At 43.0% G+C, this 18,778-nt stretch overlaps 2 protein-coding genes across 2 annotated transcripts in view; one reads left to right on the forward strand and one right to left on the reverse strand.

Moving 5' to 3' along the window:
* The window catches only part of zranb1a (zinc finger, RAN-binding domain containing 1a), a 61,909-nt gene that overhangs the window by 41,117 nt on the left and 2,014 nt on the right, over positions 1-18,778 (forward strand). The window contains exons 2-10 of the mRNA XM_079334312.1: positions 6,553-6,627; positions 7,041-7,896; positions 12,612-12,799; positions 13,456-13,609; positions 14,450-14,521; positions 14,789-14,987; positions 15,531-15,651; positions 17,708-17,837; positions 18,493-18,722. Coding sequence (XP_079190438.1) covers positions 7,065-7,896; positions 12,612-12,799; positions 13,456-13,609; positions 14,450-14,521; positions 14,789-14,987; positions 15,531-15,651; positions 17,708-17,837; positions 18,493-18,722 — 1,926 coding nt within the window. The 5' untranslated portion in view covers positions 6,553-6,627; positions 7,041-7,064. The remainder of the gene's footprint in view (positions 1-6,552; positions 6,628-7,040; positions 7,897-12,611; positions 12,800-13,455; positions 13,610-14,449; positions 14,522-14,788; positions 14,988-15,530; positions 15,652-17,707; positions 17,838-18,492; positions 18,723-18,778) is intronic.
* Positions 2,227-5,535, reverse strand: hpdl (4-hydroxyphenylpyruvate dioxygenase-like). The gene is made up of 5 exons (XM_079334334.1): positions 4,812-5,535; positions 4,543-4,709; positions 4,294-4,445; positions 3,068-3,195; positions 2,227-2,827 (listed from the first exon to the last, which is right to left on the reverse strand). The coding sequence occupies exons 1-5, from the start codon at positions 5,495-5,497 to the stop codon at positions 2,659-2,661; spliced, it is 1,302 nt and encodes a 433-aa protein (XP_079190460.1). The 5' UTR covers positions 5,498-5,535; the 3' UTR covers positions 2,227-2,658.

Raw genomic sequence — 18,778 nt, forward strand, 5'->3', positions numbered from 1 at the left:
TCATGTATTTTATGAGGAGCTGAAGTGAACACACAGGGCCTCAAACGGGTGGGGAGCTGAGTCTCACCCCTGGCAGACACTATTGTTAATCAAGGAGTAACATCTGTTGTGTGCCACTAATCTCCCCCAGACTGTCCTCCTCGGTTTAAGACTGTCTGCCTTTTGTGTTGAAGGGCACCGTGGATTTGTCTCCTCCAATGTGTGGGCTATAGTGTGGGGGCGACACTTTTTTTCTGTTTTACATAAACCCCAGTAGCAGTCTGAAGGGCGAGAGATTTGGCAAACAAATACAGAGTATGATAGAGGCAACTTTGCATGTTTTGCAACCCTGGGAGGCACAGATCTTCAACAAAACAGCCCACTGTTGAAAAGTAGGACTTTTTCCGGCAGTTTTGTGGCATGTGCTGTGACTGTCAAAACCATAGGGGGCAGTATCCACCAATCATAGTGGAGCAATAGTAAACTGAAACATACCAGCTTTTGTAAGTTTGACAAACTAAAAAGCTGTGATTTCTGGGTGTTTAGTCATTTCATTTTAAGTTTGTTCATGTCCCTGTATAGCAAACATATGGTTAACAGTAAAGAGGAAGTGAGCTTCCAACTCCCAGTACTGAGACCCCATGCAGAATGCTGTATGCCATCTGTGGTTTACACTGGCCACAGACAGATGGCTGTTACAGGCTCCTGTTACAGGAGTCATCTCTTTTCAACTTTAATGAACCTCACACAATTCAACATTTTATGACTTAGGATTCATTAGTTTTACTTTTGAACTAAATACAGTTAACATTTAACTCTGCTGAAACTGTACCTGACAAGAGTTTTCAAATTGAGTTTTAAGTTTTTTCTAATGAATGGCAGCAGCAGTAGTTGTAGTTGTAGTAGTAGTAGTATTTGTTTTTGTGGGATTCATAAGCCTTGTATATCCTAAATCTGCATTCATCTCTTCAAGTTGAGTTAGGCCAAGATGGTGACACTTGAAGAAAAGAAAAACACTGACACCATTTGTCAAAATTCAGAAGTACATGTTAGCCTTCATGATTTTGTTTTAGTTTAAATGATTCTCTGGTGTTTACAAAGGAAGTACTGTAACTACACTATGAATATATATAAAAAATATGAGCATCTGGTTTACATGGAACTTCATCTAAGTTTCATTGCTTCTCAACTATCTCACTAATCCTCGCCTATAATGTTTATAGCCAAGTTAATTGAACTGGCACATCCCTGTGGGTTTTTGAAGATTCCTTCTAAGAGGCTCAACAGCAGTGTTTGCCAGAGCATGCACATCGCTAAATCCTCTGCAGCATCTGAAAGACATGCAGCTGTTCTTCCAGTAACGGCTCATGGGCATAGAGCACAACACATTTCTTTTTTCCTCATTTGAATACGTGTAAGATAAGTAAAACTACATATCTACATGTAAGTCAACTTCTTACAAATGTAATATGAAGGGCTAAGAAACACTTTTTAAGGAATTTAAAAGGAGTAGACAATCGCCCTTATGGATTAAATGTCCTGCATTCAAAACTAAAGAAGAGGTCAGCACGAGTAGAACGCCCTTATCTTTTAAAGTAGAACAACTCATTTAAAAGGTCCCATTCAGGTCATTATTTTGAATGTATATCATTACTTACATAATCATCTTCAGTCTAGGCAGCCTTTAAAGGTCGTTGAAGGTCAAGTCAGAGCTCAGTATAGGATAAAAGCAGTATTTAGTATTCTAATGCTTTACAATGATGTTCAAAGTTCCAGTACAAGTCCTGCATTTAGAATCTTTCTTACATAACGTCCATTACATATTGAGTGTAAACAGCCACCTCTCAGTGGTATATTGTTACATAGTAATGTTTTTTCATTAGCGATGCAGAGATGTGTAACAACAGTGTTTAATGCTGTAACCCAACGTTATTGACTTTCTTGGCATCTCATCACAATTTATTTCAGAAGAAGTCTCATTAGATACATGTATAGAAGGCTTTCACATGAATCTGCAGAAGCAATAAAGGATGAGGTAAAAAAGAACGAGTGTGAATTGAATAAAATGGGCATCAGTGAGTTGGAGGTGCCTTCCATTTTTATATGTCTTTACTTTCATCTTAGGTCAGTTATTTTTGCCGATGTTAAGCTCAGGTGAACGATGAGATTTTATAGAGCTCATTCTGAGATGAAGCCCACCCACGTTTGAAGAAACACAGAGCACATTTGACAGTAATTGGTGTCAACTGTGAAGAGCAGATTTATTAAGGAACAGTTGCTCAGCGGTCAGTCAGTTGCTTTACCCTAACTCTAAAAGACATTTCAACATTTCAAGTACAGTATGTTGCCTGTTTTTTTCCCCAACTATTTTTTTTCTCAGTGCAGTTGAATGTTTGACATTTGTATTATTATTACAGTTAGTGATTTGTGCTTAGTTAGTAGTGCAACATGATATTAACATGATATGATTTACTAAATCCAGCAATGACATTCAAAGCACTTGTGGTAAACTATTCTTGTACATAAGTTACATCATTTTAACACTTTACATATTTTTCTCTTATAAGTGCTCTCACGTTGTTATATACAAATAACATGAAATAGCCCCAGTTAAAAGTAGTAAGAGTGACTAATGGTATGCAGTTTACATATTTGGGGGGAGGGGGGGGGGGGGGGGGATTATGCTCCTTGAGAGTCCACCCTTTGGTTCTCCATGTGCGCCTGCACCGATCTCCACAGCGCCCTGATGTTTCCCTCGCCAAAACCTGTCGCTCCTCTTCGCTCTATCAACTCTAGGAAGAAGGTGTCCTCTGCAAAGATTGGTTTGGTGAACACCTGGAGAAGGTGCCTGGAAACAGACAGTAACCACCACGTCAGGAAATGGGGACTTTAACACTCAACAACACTTACATAAAAAAGTTGTTATTGCATTTACTATAGAAATAAACCATCCAGAGCAGTAGTATGGACAAAACTGTTTAAAGATAGTCCGTGTAGAAAATAAGTCTGTGTAGAATGGGCAGACATAGAAACCCTTTTTGAGAAAAATACACTGTTCGGAAAGAGGCTAGCTGTAATTACAGCTCACCTTTTATTTTCACTGGGTGTTGATTGTGACGAGGGATCCTGGTGCAGGTCTGTGTCCAGGAGAATGCCATGCTGTGCCAGCATCTGGGGTTCATGTCCTGCCTCCTCTATCTCTTGCTGTTTTCCCACCTGTCACAATACACAGGATCAGTAAAAAAGTTAACATTTGCAGGTGAGGATAACTCATTTGAAAATATGATATCATCTTTTCTGCATTAGTTAATTATGAACATTGAAACAGAACCCTGGTCACTTATTGCACATTGCACGCATGCACAAGTTTCACTTTTCTTATAATCTTGTTTTATACTCCATTTTATTTAACTTTGTACTTTTTGCACATTTAGGTTTATTAATGTAAACATTATTTATCTTTTTTACCTTGTTTTATTTTATTTACCGTACCTTTTTTATCGACATTGCACCGTGGGGAGGGGGAAACGTAATTTCGATTTCACTGTATGTCTGACATATTTTGGAATTGACAAAGAACCTTGAACCTTGAACCTTGAAAGCATGAATGAAAAAAAAAAATGAATACAGGACTTGGGACACTTGTGGCACTTTAAGTATCTGAAAGTAGTAATGGGAGGTAGTGCCTTCAGTTCAGTTCCTGTTTTTTTGTGAATCACCGAACAGTCAGAGTATGGGATGCAATGGGCTTAAAACGCTGTAATTATCATTCTTATAGTTGGCATCATTGTTAGTCGTTAAGTCTAATACTAGACGTGTTGAATACGGCAGTACCATGGACTATCATCCCAGTTATACTTATATTATAACCATTACTATACTATATATATTAGAAACACAATATAAGTTGACAGGTTTTTGCTAAAGGGCTGCATTATCTGCTGTTGTTGCGCAGATAATGTGTTTGCTTGTCTCTATCAATCTCCCTCCCTTTCTAGCCCTCACACTCATCTCGTCGTGGCAGATGGCTGTTCAACAGCCATCTTAGAAGGACATTTTTCTTGTCACTGTTTGTTTGCAGGTTAGTGTGTGTGAAGTTCACCTTTAAGTTTTTGATGGACACATTGCTCTCCTACGCACCTGTCTTTTGAAACGTTTGTGCGTAGGGTTTTTATTTTTAATCTTGTCACTGTTGCCAGATGTCGCCTTAAGCTTGCTTACGGTGAACTTGTGTTAGATCTCGGTAAATGCCTGTTGCAATGTGTTGCAATCATTGAGTCAGCGTTGCAACACTTTCATAAGAATCAGTCAAACCTCAGTGTAGTAGGTGAGAGGAGGGGAGAAAAACTGGACCCCAGCTTCAGCCATCACATGTGCCGTAGAAACAATGTTGTTTGTGTAAAGCCCAATGTGCTGGATTCCCGGAGCTCTGTGCTTCTCCAAGAAGGTGTCAACCTGATTCCTGCCTGAAAAAAAAAAGAGTGCAAACACTCAGTGATGCACCACCTGTTATATCCTCAACATTATTTACAGAGATTAAAGAGTTGTAACAGCCAATATTACCTTGTTCAGGCAGAGATTCTGCAATGACAAACTTGCAGTCAGGTTCATTTTTGTTTACAGAAGGGAGAGCGATGCCTGCTTTGCTGCATTTCCAGTACTCCATCGCAGTGAGACGTAGACCGATACCCTCCTGATTTACCACAAAACCTTCATCCACATCTTCATTACTACTCAGAAGGAAATAAAAAACATAAAGATAGTTTCTGACGTAAGCTTTGGAAAATTGAAAACACAACTGCAAATCTTTAAAAATGTCTATACTTTCTCACCTATCGATGAAAAACCTCTGAAACCCGAAGAGCTTCTCATACCATCTCATGACCTGGTGGGTTGTTTTCCTCGGGCAGGCATAAGTTATGTGATCAAAATGTGTGATTGGGCAAGATACATCCTTTTCATCCTGGCTGCAGTCCTTTTCAATGACATGAAACCCAGGCAGGAAGCTCCCAGCATAATTTGTCCTGTCAATAAGTGTGTGGCATACATTTCCCACAATAGATTTAACCACTGAGTAGGTGACATGACCACTTTCGTCCTGCACTGTTGTGGGAGGAACCAGGAAATTGCAGCCCATGTGGCGAAGAGTTTTGAATGACCTTTCCACATCCTCCACCTCAAAACACACGTTACTTACAGTATCCACTGAGTAATGTGGGCTCACGTCGTAAAGACATTTCGTGGAGGCATCCTGGTTATATTTCCCAGCTTTTTCCCGATTTGGGCCAGCTGAATCTCCGTTATTGATGCCCCCGAGTTCTTCATTCAACCTCACATTTGGTCTCTCATTAACAACGAAAACCGCTGCTCCTTTTCTGAAAGCAAGCTGCCTGGACCTGTCGGTTAGTCTGGTTGCAAACAAATTAAATTTGAATTTAGAGACAAGGTCATTTGCTATCTTTTCAACGTTTGAAACGTGGAGCGAAATGTGGTGTAACCGGCTCAAGTAAGCTGCCATGTTTGGATGTGACGTTTGGACAGGGGGCGTGTCCAACCGAAAACTATCTTTTGTAAGGATTTTAATTTTACACAATTTATTTGTGGATGTCTTCTCAATAGCTGCTCAGTAATATTTACAGTCAATAGTAATATTTTTTACTATATATATATATATTTTTACATATGTTATTATTATGTTTGATGAACCATTAGTTCAATTATAGATCTAAGGGTCAAGTTCTAATCACTGACAAATATTTCATCATATCATTAGAACAGCATGCATATACTTTTTTCTAAACTACGTATACGCCTGTTTAAATGTGTTCACTTACATAAAGAAGAAAGGAAATTACTTTTGATTTAATAATTTAAAGGCATAAGGATGAATAAAGATTGATTAAGGAAAAGTGGTGATTATTTCTACGAAAATATGCCACCTACAACTCTGACATTATCCTTCACCGTTATAAATTAGACAACATAAACATTAACGACACATTTACAACCACCAACAGGCGTCATGAGGCGTTCAGGTTTTCAATAACCTAGAAAATTTCAACTTTTTTTTTTACATGATATTACAAAAAAAAATGGAGCCATTAAATATACTATAACTATAACCGGCCAAAAAGAGGACTTCACGAGTCGTGAAGTAACTACTATTTCTGCTCTTTGGAATTCAAAATAAATGTTACAATTGAACATCGAATACCTTTTAAATAGGTTATAATAATATTTCCGAGTTTTATTGAATGCAACACAGTACTTCCCTTTTTGTCCAATGGCATTGAGCGCTGAGCCAGATGATTGGTGACGTAGGCACCCAAGCGTTTATTTTGGCCCTGCTGCTCATTTGTCTCAGTGTCGCCGCCATTAAACAACACGGAGGCAATGTAAACCATGGAGTGTCGCGGATTTCTACCATGATTCAAGGAGTACACCATTTTCGTTAAGGTGTGGGTATTATTCGGGAGACGTTGAATGTGTATTCTGAGGTAAAGATGTGAGGGACAAAAGGGGGTCAAAATATCTCGGATTGGGAAAGGTTTGGCAGAGCAGGAGGAGGAGGAGGAGGAGGAGGAGGAGGACACGAAGGGTTTGTTGTGGTTTTCAGCAGCACTTGAGAAACCAGCGTAGCAGGATACGGTAAGAGTTGACATATTTTTTCTCCTCAAATATTCTGGATAATAATGCTCTTTATCAATTTAGTTCATATCGAATGTTCGTTAACGACTCCAAACTTACGGTATCTGTTAATGCTAGGTGTTTAGCTTCGAGCTAGCTGACAATATTACATGGTAATGCAATAAAAATTAATAAAATCCAGGTTGTTAACTATGCTACATACTGAAACTGGCAATTACAGCTGGCAGGATATTTTGGTCCTGTTACACTTAAATCTGAAGCTGTCCTACCAGATGTTAGTTAGTTTAATACCTGCTAAGAGGAACTTCATATCTCTTCATTTTGACTTCAAACACAAACCCCTTGAAGATACAAAATCTACATAAGGTTATTTGAAAACTTAAAAAAAATCCTAATTAAAGTTCTCATTTCAGGTTGACCATCTAAAGTGATCCACGATGACAGAACAGAAGGTAAAGTGGGTCTGTGACTACTGCACTTATGAAAACTGGCCCTCTGCAATTAAGTGCACTTTGTGTCGTGCTCAGAGGTCCAGGGGTCCCATCATCACAGAGGAACCTTACAAAAACACCCCCACATTGAATGCCAGCCTTGAGTGGGACCTCCCCAGAACTGAGAGTGGCAGCAGCCTTCTTATCTGCCCCGACTCCAGCGCTAGGCCCAGAGTCAGGCCGGCCAGCATGGCTGAGATCGCCAATAAGTGGTCCTGTCACATGTGCACCTATCTGAACTGGCCCCGGGCCATCCGCTGCACACAGTGCCTGTGTCAGCGCCAAAGGACCAGCAGTCCAACAGAATCTCCCCAGACTTCAGGATCTAATGCAGGCTGCCGTCCTGCGCCCCACTCCCCAGTGGATACCTGTGAGGAATACAATGACAGAAACAGACTTATTACTCATCACCAGCACTGGACATGCACAGCTTGCACTTACCAGAACTGGCCTAAAACCACAAAGTGTGTAGTCTGTGACCACCCCAAGCCCAACAACCAGGAAGCAATAGAGTTGGCTGACTCTGCGGACCCGACACCGATAATCAACGAGCAGGACCGGGCTCGATGGAGGGGCAGCTGCAGTGGAGGCCAGGGCCAGAGAAGGTCCCCTCCTACGCCCAAGAGGGAAGAGAATGTGAAAATGGACTTTCAGAGGATAGAGCTCGCAGCTGGAGCCATGAGCAGTAAAGAGGAGCAGGAGGTTGACTTCAAGAAGCTAAAGCAGATTAGAAACCGGATGAGGAAAACAGACTGGCTGTTCCTTAATGCGTGTGCCGGTGAGTTTTAAGACATTATTTCTCATAATTCCTGAAAAGATTAAGTGTGAACCCAAACCCCACAGGAGAATTAAATAAATGTAAACAGTTTGTAAGAAACTAAACATCCTACCCGGCTCGTTTAGTGCGAGGATTTGCACCTTTTCAGTTTTTGTAAGGCATCATCCTGTGCCCCTGCTGTGTCCTTGTATTGCTAGATTTCTTTTTGGATTGACAGAGTATAAAAGTAATAGATTCTGCATCCCTGCTTGTAGTGTGCCCTGTGCATTCCATAATAACGATAACACAGACTGTATCAGGCTCTGATAATGTGAGAGAATACTTTTGACCTCATTTCCCTCTTTGACTTCCCAGAACAGTCTGTCTTGCACCACGCTCTCGTCCCACTTTCCCCCCCCCTCCTTGTAGCAACACTTTTCATTGTCACAGCAGCTTTTTGTTTCCTCCAGTGGTGCGACGCTCGGTGACGAGTCGACACAGCGAGGTGCTCGAGTCAGAGGCCGGCCATTTGAATGTTTTTGTCCTCTTCACTTCACGTTGAGTGCGTTTAATTTCAGCGCAGATTATCCTCACCCCGGGAACGCCAAGGTTTGCATAGTATTATCCCTGAGGTTTTTTTTTTTTAATGAATGAACAAAATCTTTCATTGTTTTGACTACAAATATTATAGTACATCAGGAATTTAGCTAAACAAGAACCTGGCACGCTCTGTGGGAAGGGTTTAATTTCTTAAGGTGGAGCTTTCAGCTGCTGCGAGCTGATAGTTATTACCAACCCGAGTGTAAGTGAGGCTGAGCGGCGACGTCAGAATTAAAATGTGCCACAATGCAGCTCGCAGGAATTTGATCCAAGTCGTCCGCCGAGCCCCTCGCTGCCCTCGCTGGTGCCACTGAGAGCGTCTTTGAGAAAGTGAGAGGGTGCGAGTGCTTCCCAGCCGGTGCAGATGAATGGGCCGTCTGGCCAGTGCAGCGAGAGTGGAGTCCGTGGACCAGAGGCTCTCCTGGCTCGCTGTCAACAGAGCCCCGTAAACAACAGTGGTGCTTATGTCCTGAGCAGGGGCCCCCCTTAGGAGGTGAAAAATAGCCTTTGACAAGACATGAACACCCATCAACCATAAAAAGAATAAAAAGAGCATGAAGGCAGCACATGGCCAGTGTCCTCCTGACCTTTGCACTGACTCTCCTCTGCAGCTTGTTGTTGTTGTTGTTGTTGTTGTAGAGTAAAAAACAGTACTCTTCTGGCACAAATGGACCTTTATCGACCTGATTCCTAACTTTCACAACCTTTTTATTCAATCTTAAACACAGTTGGGCCTGTTTTTTTTACATTGTTGTTTAAATCCCGGCTTTGTGTCCAGGTGACCTTCCTCAGGTCTCGCAACTTCATCTCACTTTTACTACATTTCGCCGTCTAATATTTTTCCCGCGCTCGAATTGGATCCCTGTTGGAGTCTACTTTCTCACAAAAGGAAACGGGCGCTCTGTTTGTGTAATATTGTTCTTTTGTTTCCCCCAAAAGACGTAAAACCGACGAGGCTCTCAAAGGCGGATCGTGTTTTTGTTTTTTTCCCCCGTATGAACATTTTATTCTCCAGTTTGATGTTGCTCATGCTGTTCTTTTGTACACTTAATCTGATGAGAGTGATTACAAGAAGAAGAAAAAAAACCCTTCACGGAGGAGCTGTGTGATTTTTGCCTTCAGGCTCTGAAAATGTTGTTGATCAGCTGAATTTGTATCTAACCGGCTCAGAGCAAAGGCAGCGACTGATGACTACACAATCTTTCTAAATGAGTAATATCAGAGGGGAGAGGTTGTGCTGACAAACAACATCACCACCTCATTGTGTTCCTGTTTCCATGGTTACACACTACAGGAGAGGGAATGAAACAAAATCTACCCTGATATTTTTACTTCTCACTTACACACGCTATGTACTGAACTTAATAATACAATGTTCATAAAGCAAAGCTCAAAGACGGCTGCTCAGGTACGACTGGGAACATGAGGCTGCTTTTCAACAGGAAACCAGTAGAAAAATGTCTATGTATATGTTTTGGTGCCTTTTTATTGGATAGGCCAGCTGCAGAGAGGTGGGAGATGTTGGGGATGACATTCAGTAGAGGGTCGAGGTAGGGTTTGAACCCGCCGCGTCCAGGACCATGGCCTCTGTATATGGGGCGTGTGACATAACCGCAAGGCTGTCAGCACTTCAAAGAACCAAACAGTGAAGATCTTCAGTTGTTTTCTATCCAGATGCAGCAAGTCAGAGAGAGCGGTGTGTAAATGTGTTGTGATGGAGCAGCGTGCATGTTTTTCTGATTTAAAAACAAGAAATCCCCCAAAGTGGGATGCCAAGGACTTATTTTCCTGTTCCCATCGTATTGATCATTATCATGTGATTTTGTTTTTATTTTTTTTAAACAATTGTCATCCCAAGGTTTCAAATTCTGGTACTGGACATGGACAGCCCTCGTACTGAGTGAAACTGTAAAGGGACCGATGTGGCTCAATGAAAGACGCAGTTTTTCCTCTAACTACAAAATATGTGCTGAAATCCCGGGCTCCTCGTGCGTGTGTGTGTGTGTGTGTGTAGCCCTTTAGGTGAAGACGAGAGAGATAAGTTATTATAGCAGTCTTGTTAACTCTTTTTTTAAAGCAACATGAAGTAAAGTGGAACAAATGAAGACTAAAAAAAAAAAAAAGGTTGTGACTCTTTAACTGTGGTCTTTGTGTTAATGTATCAATGATAAAACTGTTTCTACCAGTAAACACTGCTGTGTTATTTTAGAGAGAACACTGACTGTTGAAGTAACAGTAAACAAACCGCTGCTAGGTCGACAAAAAGAACCAATGTGAATGCTCACCTCTCCAACAGTTACGGAAGAACACAAAGAATCTCTCTGTTCCACATTTAGAGTATTAATAAAAACATCTTTTTTTTCTTTTTTTTTTCTCCAGGGTTCTAATGTTGACACTTTTACAGATGAAACGTGTTATCGAGACGTACTGTAGGTGTAGCTCTTGTTTGCATCGTGATGTCTTTGACCTAATCTGAGCCACTGTCTGTTTTTTGTTTTTTTTTCTCTCATACAGCTGATGGGAAGTGTCCTGCATGGTAGTAGCAGCGATTGCAGCCAAAATGATTCAGCTGCTATTTCTGGATCTGTGTTTGCAAAATATCAGCCAGCATGTTGTAAAATGAGACTGGGTGTTCTTGGCACGTTCCAGTCCAGGTTCTCTCCAGGTAGTCTTTTCTTTTTTTTCCTGGCTAGAGAGAACATCCTCGTATCAGTTGGCCAGTTTAAAAAAAAAAAAAAAAAAAAAGAACCAGTACTTTCATGTTCGGCGTGCTACCTTAGCTGCTGCTCATTTCAGTCAGAACAGATGTTGGGTGTGTGTGACATCCAAAGAGGAGGGGGAGGACGCTGAATCTGCACAGACTGTCCTCTGTGTGACACAGCTCTGATAGCTGGGCATTAAAAAGCTACACTGCTCTGCCTGTTCGCTCTGCCTGTTCGCTTGTGTTGTTGCCTGACAGGCTGACAACTGTTCTCACTCCTGGTTAGCTGTTGGCTACGTCTAGAGGTCAACCGTATTGTGGATTGACGTCAAGAGCGAGCGAGCGTTGAGCGCTCTGTTCACTTGCCTGCATATTTAAATTCTTTGGATTTGTTCTGTTAATTCCTTGCAGGGTTTTTTTTTTTCAATATTAATTGGACAGTGTGATGTGTGAGCTCCGTTTTGATGGATATTGCTGCTGTTCTTTTATTGGACATGGCAAGCTGTCTGTTAACATCTTGTTTTACATGCAAGGGCATGATTGTGGAGCTGCTCCAAGAAACCAGTCTAATCCATTTATGAAGAATCAGCCTGTTGTCAAAGGAGCCTCCTGTCTCTCCACATTCATTTATGCTCTTCCAGATGTGTTGGAACAGGAAACGGCAGCCTTTGAAAAGGCAGAGTCACAAACACTTGGTAACCACTTTATTACCTACGACTGTGACTTTAATATTGCATCAGAATAAAGGAGCCCTGCAGGCTAATAAACCTGCGTTAGTCTGAACCCTGATGACTTTGTAGGTTATTTTGGGGCCTTTTGTTGTTGTGTATGGATAGTGGGTTGAGTCAAAAACCAGGGGAGAGAGAGTTGAGAATGACATGTAGGAGCTGCAGGTGGGACTCGAACCGGGGGTCGCCCGGGGGCGTGTGCACCAACAAATCCACCAACCCAACAGGCAGCAAAATTTGATTCCATGTACAAACAGATTTAAGCTTTCATGTGGACAGGACATGAAGAAAGTATCAATATTGTTGCATTGTCAAAGTGAAAAGGAGAAAGTTCCTTTCTGCAGTTTTGCTGTATATCATGATTTTATTTTGGAAATTGAATCCTAACCGTTGCATCCTGATACGTCGCTCCATTCTTTGACGTGTTTTAGATGTGCACTTTTTTTCTAGCCTCTAGTGTACATCCGTCCGGGTTAGTGTCCTAACTTTTCAGCTGGCTCGTGTGATCTGTTTGAAGCAGCACTCTTCCTTTTAAACAATGTGTGTGAATTCATCCAACATCAAAAGCCTTTGTTCAAGAATTCCTGGGAAAAATATTTAGGCAATGTTGAACCATTTTTTTTTTTTAACATTTCAGTTCCAGCATTTGTTTCCTAATTTCTGACCTTCCTTCCTTCCTTCCTTCCCTTCCGTCCCTTCTGCTGTAGGAGTTGTGGATGGCGATCTGGCGGCGGTGGAAGCCTACAAGTCGTCCGGTGGAGACATCGCCCGGCAGCTGACTGCCGAGGAGGTGCAGCTCCTCAGCCGCTCCTCTGCCTTTGACGTGGGCTTCACCCTGGTTCACCTGGCCATCCGCTTCCAGAGGCAGGACATGCTCGCCATCCTGCTCACAGAGGTACACATGCTTCACATCCACTGTATTAAAGTCCCGCTGACTGCTTATGCATTAAACCCTCTCTATGAGGATATTTCACCAGGAATCTGTACAGATCTCGTTTGGAGATCATTCAATAAAAAAACATGCGACACACACAGTCTTCCAAAATAATAATTTATACACAAAAAAGTGTTGTGTGTAGAGTTTTCTATCCTCACCTTGTCACCCACATCAGTCCGTAATCGCTGCCGAGGATGCATAGCAGATGCCCGCGATGCCTGTAATTACAGCAGAAGTGCACTTTGAGGATTAGGTGGAGGATTAGTCTGGCTGCAGTCCTCTCACTGGTTTCTAATGGACGTGATGCCACAGAGCTGATGTGGGTTGCAGAGAGGGCGAGCGACGATTAAGAGAGGCAGAGAGGGCTGAGCCGAGGTCTGAAGAGAACGACGGCCTCCCATCCGTGTTATGTAGAATGTCTGCGTGCTTTTTAAAAGGGAGGAAGTTACAACTATATAAGGCATGCAAATCATATTAATGAGGTTACACTCCTCCTGAAAAGTAACAACTGTTTGAGTCCAAACATTTCTCCTAACCACGTTTGTAAAAACTTCCCCTGCACTATTTTTAGGTGTTTTAGGTTGTTTTTTTTTTTGTTGTTTTTTTTTTGTCAGGTGAACCAGCAGGCAGCTAAGTGCATCCCGTCCCTGGTTTGTCTGGAGCTCACGGAGCAGATCCGCAGGGAGATCGCCGCCTCGCTTCATCAACGCAAAGGAGACTTCGCCTGTTATTTCCTCACCGACCTGGTCACCTTTACGCTGCCCGCAGGTACCGACGGCCTCAGGATGACGACACCAATGCTGAGTCTTTGTGGTCACTGAACATGTGCAGTATAACCTCCAATAAAAATCACTGCCTGTTTTTCAGGGCCTGTTGTTAAGATTGACGACGAATACCGCAGAATTTACACTGCGAGGGGTGGCAAGAAAACTCAAATATCTTCTTTCACAATTTAGCGTAAATAGTTTAAAAAAAGATCTCGATGTGTGATCTTGAATCGGTAAGGGTTGATGTTTGACTTCTCTCTCCCTCACTTGAGAATCGGAGGAATGACTGCGAGCATCGTTCTGCTTCATTGTTCAGACGCATAACGACTCAGTGTCTCGTCCCTGTGGCATCATGTCTTCAGATGACATTCTCTTTTCTCTTCACAACCACCAGCTGTGCTCAGATTTAGAGCTGGCACTGCCACCGGGATGAAAAATTATGCAGACTTCACTGATGGATTTTTTTTTTTTTTTTTCCCTTTCACAGCGTTATGTCGTCTATTTCGTTGCAGACTGAATTTGGCCCAAGGCCAGCTTCAGGACACTCCCCCTCTGTTTCTCCCTCTCTCTCTCTCTCTATCAAACAAAGAGCCTGCCATTCACTATTGAGCCAGAGAATAGCCACCAGTGTTCTGGTTTTGTGTATGCACAGTTCAATACACACAGAAGCGCATCATGCTGCACAGAGCTTGTGTTTACAGTGTGCCATTGACAAAATGTCAGCCGCTGAATGGAACTGCAAAGAAACGTCCCCCCTCTGTGGGTCGTGACTGTTGCGTCGCTGTGGCCCCTCAGCGCTCGAGAGTCAAAACCTCGTATCTTTTCCCTGCGTCTTTTTCAGATATCGAGGATTTGCCCCCTGCTGTCCAAGAGAAGCTGTTTGACGAGGTGTTGGATCGAGACGTACAGAAAGGTACAAAAGATGAATCGACGTAAAGTCAATGAGTCCGATTACAGATGTTATGGGGGGGGGGACTAGATATTACATATTCATGTCTGAAAACATTAATCCATACTCTACTCTGGAGGTTAGGCCTTTTTTCTGTGTTTGTATGGCTTCTCTGTTGCCATCCAAGTTCTAGTTAGATAAAAGCAGGCAGCTAATAATATTGAGCAGCTGATAAGTCCTTCAGCGTGGAGATGTCTTCACCCCACACTCTGTCCCTCTGTCTTTGTAAAGAGTTAGAGGAGGAGTCTCCCGTCATCAACTGGTCTCTGGAGCTGGGCACACGTCTGGACAGTCGTCTGTACGCCTTATGGAACCGCACAGCAGGAGACTGTCTGCTGGACTCGGTCCTCCAGGCCACCTGGGGCATCTACGACAAGGACTCGGTGCTCCGCAAGACCCTCCACGACAGCCTGCACGACTGCTCCCATTGGTGAGACCACCAGCGTGATCCCCGGACACATTCGTTCAAATGAGAAACTCTTTGTTTGTGCCCGTGTCTTTCACATGCCGACCGTGTGTGACAGCTTTATTTTTATTGAGAGAAGGTTCCATTCAGGTATTTGTTATCACTAAAGATGAAATGTGTAACTGTCTAAGATCTGAGAGAGTCCGCAGAGACACACTTTGGATGCTTTCTCTGTCTGTCTTTCTGTTTGCTGTTTGTAGGCTTTCATGATTTGACTCAGTCAAAGTGTAGAAGTATGACATCACAACGTTTACATGCTTCCTTTGCTTAATCAAATACAAGCGCTCAGATTACTTGGTTATAACACTACGCTGATGTTCTCCTGTACTTGTATTGCTCTCGGTACGTGGATGATGAAAGCGAGTCAGCTGATGACAGTGTTTTTAAAGTTCACTGCTGGACAAAGTGAGGGTTGTGATGGACTTTAAATAAACAGTGTGACAGTCGTACAAAATGGATTTTAAATAGTCTTTAAAAATAGTCTAAATGATGTGACTTTGTTTGTAGGTTTTACACGCGCTGGAAGGAGTGGGAGTCGTGGTACTCGCAGAGCTTCGGTTTACATTTCTCCCTCAGAGAGGAGCAGTGGCAGGAGGACTGGGCCTTCATCCTGTCTTTAGCCAGTCAGGTAATTATGAACGCGCCTTATGGCTTACTCACTTCCTTCCTCCTGTTCCAGTCGATCCAAAGGCAGAAAAAAAAGAAGAAAAGAAACGACAGCCCAGTATATTGTGGTCAGTGTTTTTCAGGGAGGGTTTGAACTTCTGGTAAATGCACGACGAGGTGCGAGACGTTGGGAGGAACAGGAAACATACTTACAAGAACTAAATGCATAAATGGATTTTTCCAGAGGAGAAACAAACGGCCCCAAACATGGGAGGAGATTTATCTTGTGATAAAAATTGCATGCTTATTATTTATAGTGTGAATTTGTTTTCTGTTTAGTCCTCTATCTTTTTTTTGGGGGGGGGGGTTTGGGTTAAGAACACAGAAAGTAGTTACTTTGTGTTCCTTTATATTTAATAAAAAGAGGAGACAAGAACTCCCCTGTTTAAGGCACCTTGTGCATTATTTTTCTCATTAAGAAGAATTTTTTTTAATTTTCATAAAACACATGTGAATTCTTATGACAAACATGTGTTGATGATTTTTTTTCAACACATTTTCAGCTGTTATCTCCTACGCAGTTCCTGATTATTTCTAGAAGTAGATTGATCGTTCACACAGAGGAAGACCATCCCTGTGGAACATGGAGGGTCGGGTCTCAGGCCGCAAAATGTGCTGTAAAAAGAATGACGTAGAAGCGACAGAGTCGCGACGCTTCAATGTTTCCTTTTCATTCCAATGCGATGTGATTGGACACATTCCAAATATCCACAAAAGAGCGAAGAAGAACGTCCTGGGGAATTAGATTGAAGCCGTTTGATTACGTGCACGGAGATCTCCATGGACGCGTGTGTACAGTCTATGGTCGTGATGTTAGTGGGATATAAACACCAGCAACCCCTTCCCGCTTGCTCACTGTGAACGTTTGTAATCTTACTTGAGCGACTCTGATTAAACAAACGGAAAATTCCGGAGGGTGGCAAAATTCTGCAAGTTTTCAGCAGTTTTATGCATGTGTGAAAACATTATTATTATTTTTTTTGTACACCTGTAAGCCAAAGATTGAAGGAGCATGAATAACACATAGACTAGCATTCTTAGGTACATACTGTACATGCACTCCTTTACTCGTGTCCTGGTTGAGCAGGAGAACATGACGCACGGGTTCATAACCCCTCTCAGGGTCTAACCTGCTGTAAGCTCACAGCAGCTGTCGCCAGGTTTCAGGTTTCACTCTGGATATTGATCTACATCTCTGTCGCGACCTCTCACTGAAACCTGCAGAGAGCCTCACCTCAGGGTGTCATTCTTCAAGCTGTAATGAAATGGACGGCGTGGGTGAGAGTCATGTAAACATAACGCTGTAGTCAAGGTCAGCGAACCCTTCCACACAGACGGACAGATGCCAACAGCAGAGATATGCTGCTGTCAACACGCACACACACTCTCACACACACACACGCACTCACACACACACGCTCACACTCTCACTCTCTCATAAATGCAAAATTGTCTCTATGTATGTATCAGCTGTGCTCTTTGGAAGTTGTTTATTAACCTCCTGTGGATCCAGTTGCAATAAGCCGAGCAGGAGACGCACAGACTGTGGAATGACGGCGATGACATCAGCAATTATTGTCGCTCCCCTCACACGGAGTCGTGGATTGACGGACAGCTCGTCTGCTCGGCTGGCACAGATGCTGAAGCCGCACTCCTTCCCCCGACATGTGACCTCAGGATTACAGGCGTTTAGCTCCGAGAGGCGCTCCACGGGCAGTCCAAACAAACGCCACCACCGCTAGCATGTGATAAGCTCGTCTCAGGCTTTTGGCTGTAATAGAGACATCTTTGTTTATAAGAGAGTCAAGCACTTTGAACTGGAGGAGGGAAAGTATCATACAGTCATTCTCAAAGCGTCTTTTGCAACACGATCACAGCACTTCTCAGCCACGCTCACTATTTTTAGATTTTTTTTTTAAACACAGACTCTAACGTCCGTGGGGAAGTGGATATGAGTAACTACTCCTGTTGTGTATAAAGTGTCGTTTTTCTCTCTCTCTCTCTTTGTCCTCCATCAGCCCGGGGCGAGCCTGGAGCAGACGCACATCTTTGTTCTCGCACACATTCTTCGGAGACCCATCATAGTCTACGGAGTGAAATACTACAAAAGTTTCCGTGGGGAAACGTTAGGATACACGCGTTTTCAAGGTGAGGCGGGCTTTGGATACACTCGGCTGATGTTTCTTGTGACTCGTGTGAGAGAGCTGTCGGTATTTACTGACGACAGGAAGTGGAGCCAAGCTGAGAGCTCTGGTTTTATTCTCTGTCGTACAAACTTCGATGGGATCGAATGTCAGTTCTGTCGGCTCCACTGATGAGACTGAAGACTCATCTTGAAGTGGATAAACGTCTCATCTGCATGTTTTTACTTTGTGTCATTCTGAACGGCCTCCTCCTGGACGCTGTGGCTGTTTCTGAACGGCCCACGTAGTGACGTCCCGGAGTCTTACTCGCAGCCTCTAAAAAGCTGGATTTACTCTTTAAACTAGGCCAGCAGCTTAATTACACTGAATCTCTTTGCTTCAGTCAATCTGCTGTTCGGCCTGTAGATTTGTTTAGTAAGATGATTAAACTTTGATGAGTCAGCACATTCCAATTACCATCAGTGTGCAGTTTGGCACGTTAATCATGAATAACTGGCGTAGGTGTAGAGCTGAGTGTCTGAAATACTTCAGCGTTGATGACACACTTTGTAACGTGAGCGTCCGGCTGCCGGCTCTGATTGAGTGTGGTGGTGTACAGCCACTTCCAGCTCGTCTCACTTGATTTGTGTGTGTGTGTGTGTGTGTTTTTGTGTGTTCAGGTGTGTACCTGCCTCTGCTATGGGAGCAGAGTTTCTGCTGGAAGAGCCCCATCGCCCTGGGTTACACGCGGGGCCACTTCTCGGCCCTGGTGGCCATGGAGAACGACGGCTACGACAATCGTGGTGCTGGCGCCAACCTCAATACTGACGATGATGTCACAGTCACTTTCTTGCCGCTGGTTGACAGCGAGAGGAAGCTGCTGCACATCCATTTCCTGTCTGCACAGGAGGTAGGAACTTCTACAGTAAATATTTATCTGAATAAACGCTTTATCGAGTGTCCCTT

Source organism: Symphodus melops (assembly GCF_947650265.1).
Source record: "Symphodus melops genome assembly, chromosome: 21".
Taxonomy (NCBI): domain Eukaryota; kingdom Metazoa; phylum Chordata; class Actinopteri; order Labriformes; family Labridae; genus Symphodus; species Symphodus melops.

Bases quoted from the DNA above. Each gene is read 5' to 3' on its own strand.
- hpdl (XM_079334334.1), bottom strand. From the start codon at position 5,497: ATGGCAGCTTACTTGAGCCGGTTACACCACATTTCGCTCCACGTTTCA. The intron at 4,446-4,542 runs GTAATATTGGCT...TTTTTTTTTCAG, and splicing joins AGAATCTCTGCCTGAACAAG to GCAGGAATCAGGTTGACACC. The intron at 3,196-4,293 runs GTTTGACTGATT...GTATTGTGACAG, and splicing joins CTCTCACCTACTACACTGAG to GTGGGAAAACAGCAAGAGAT.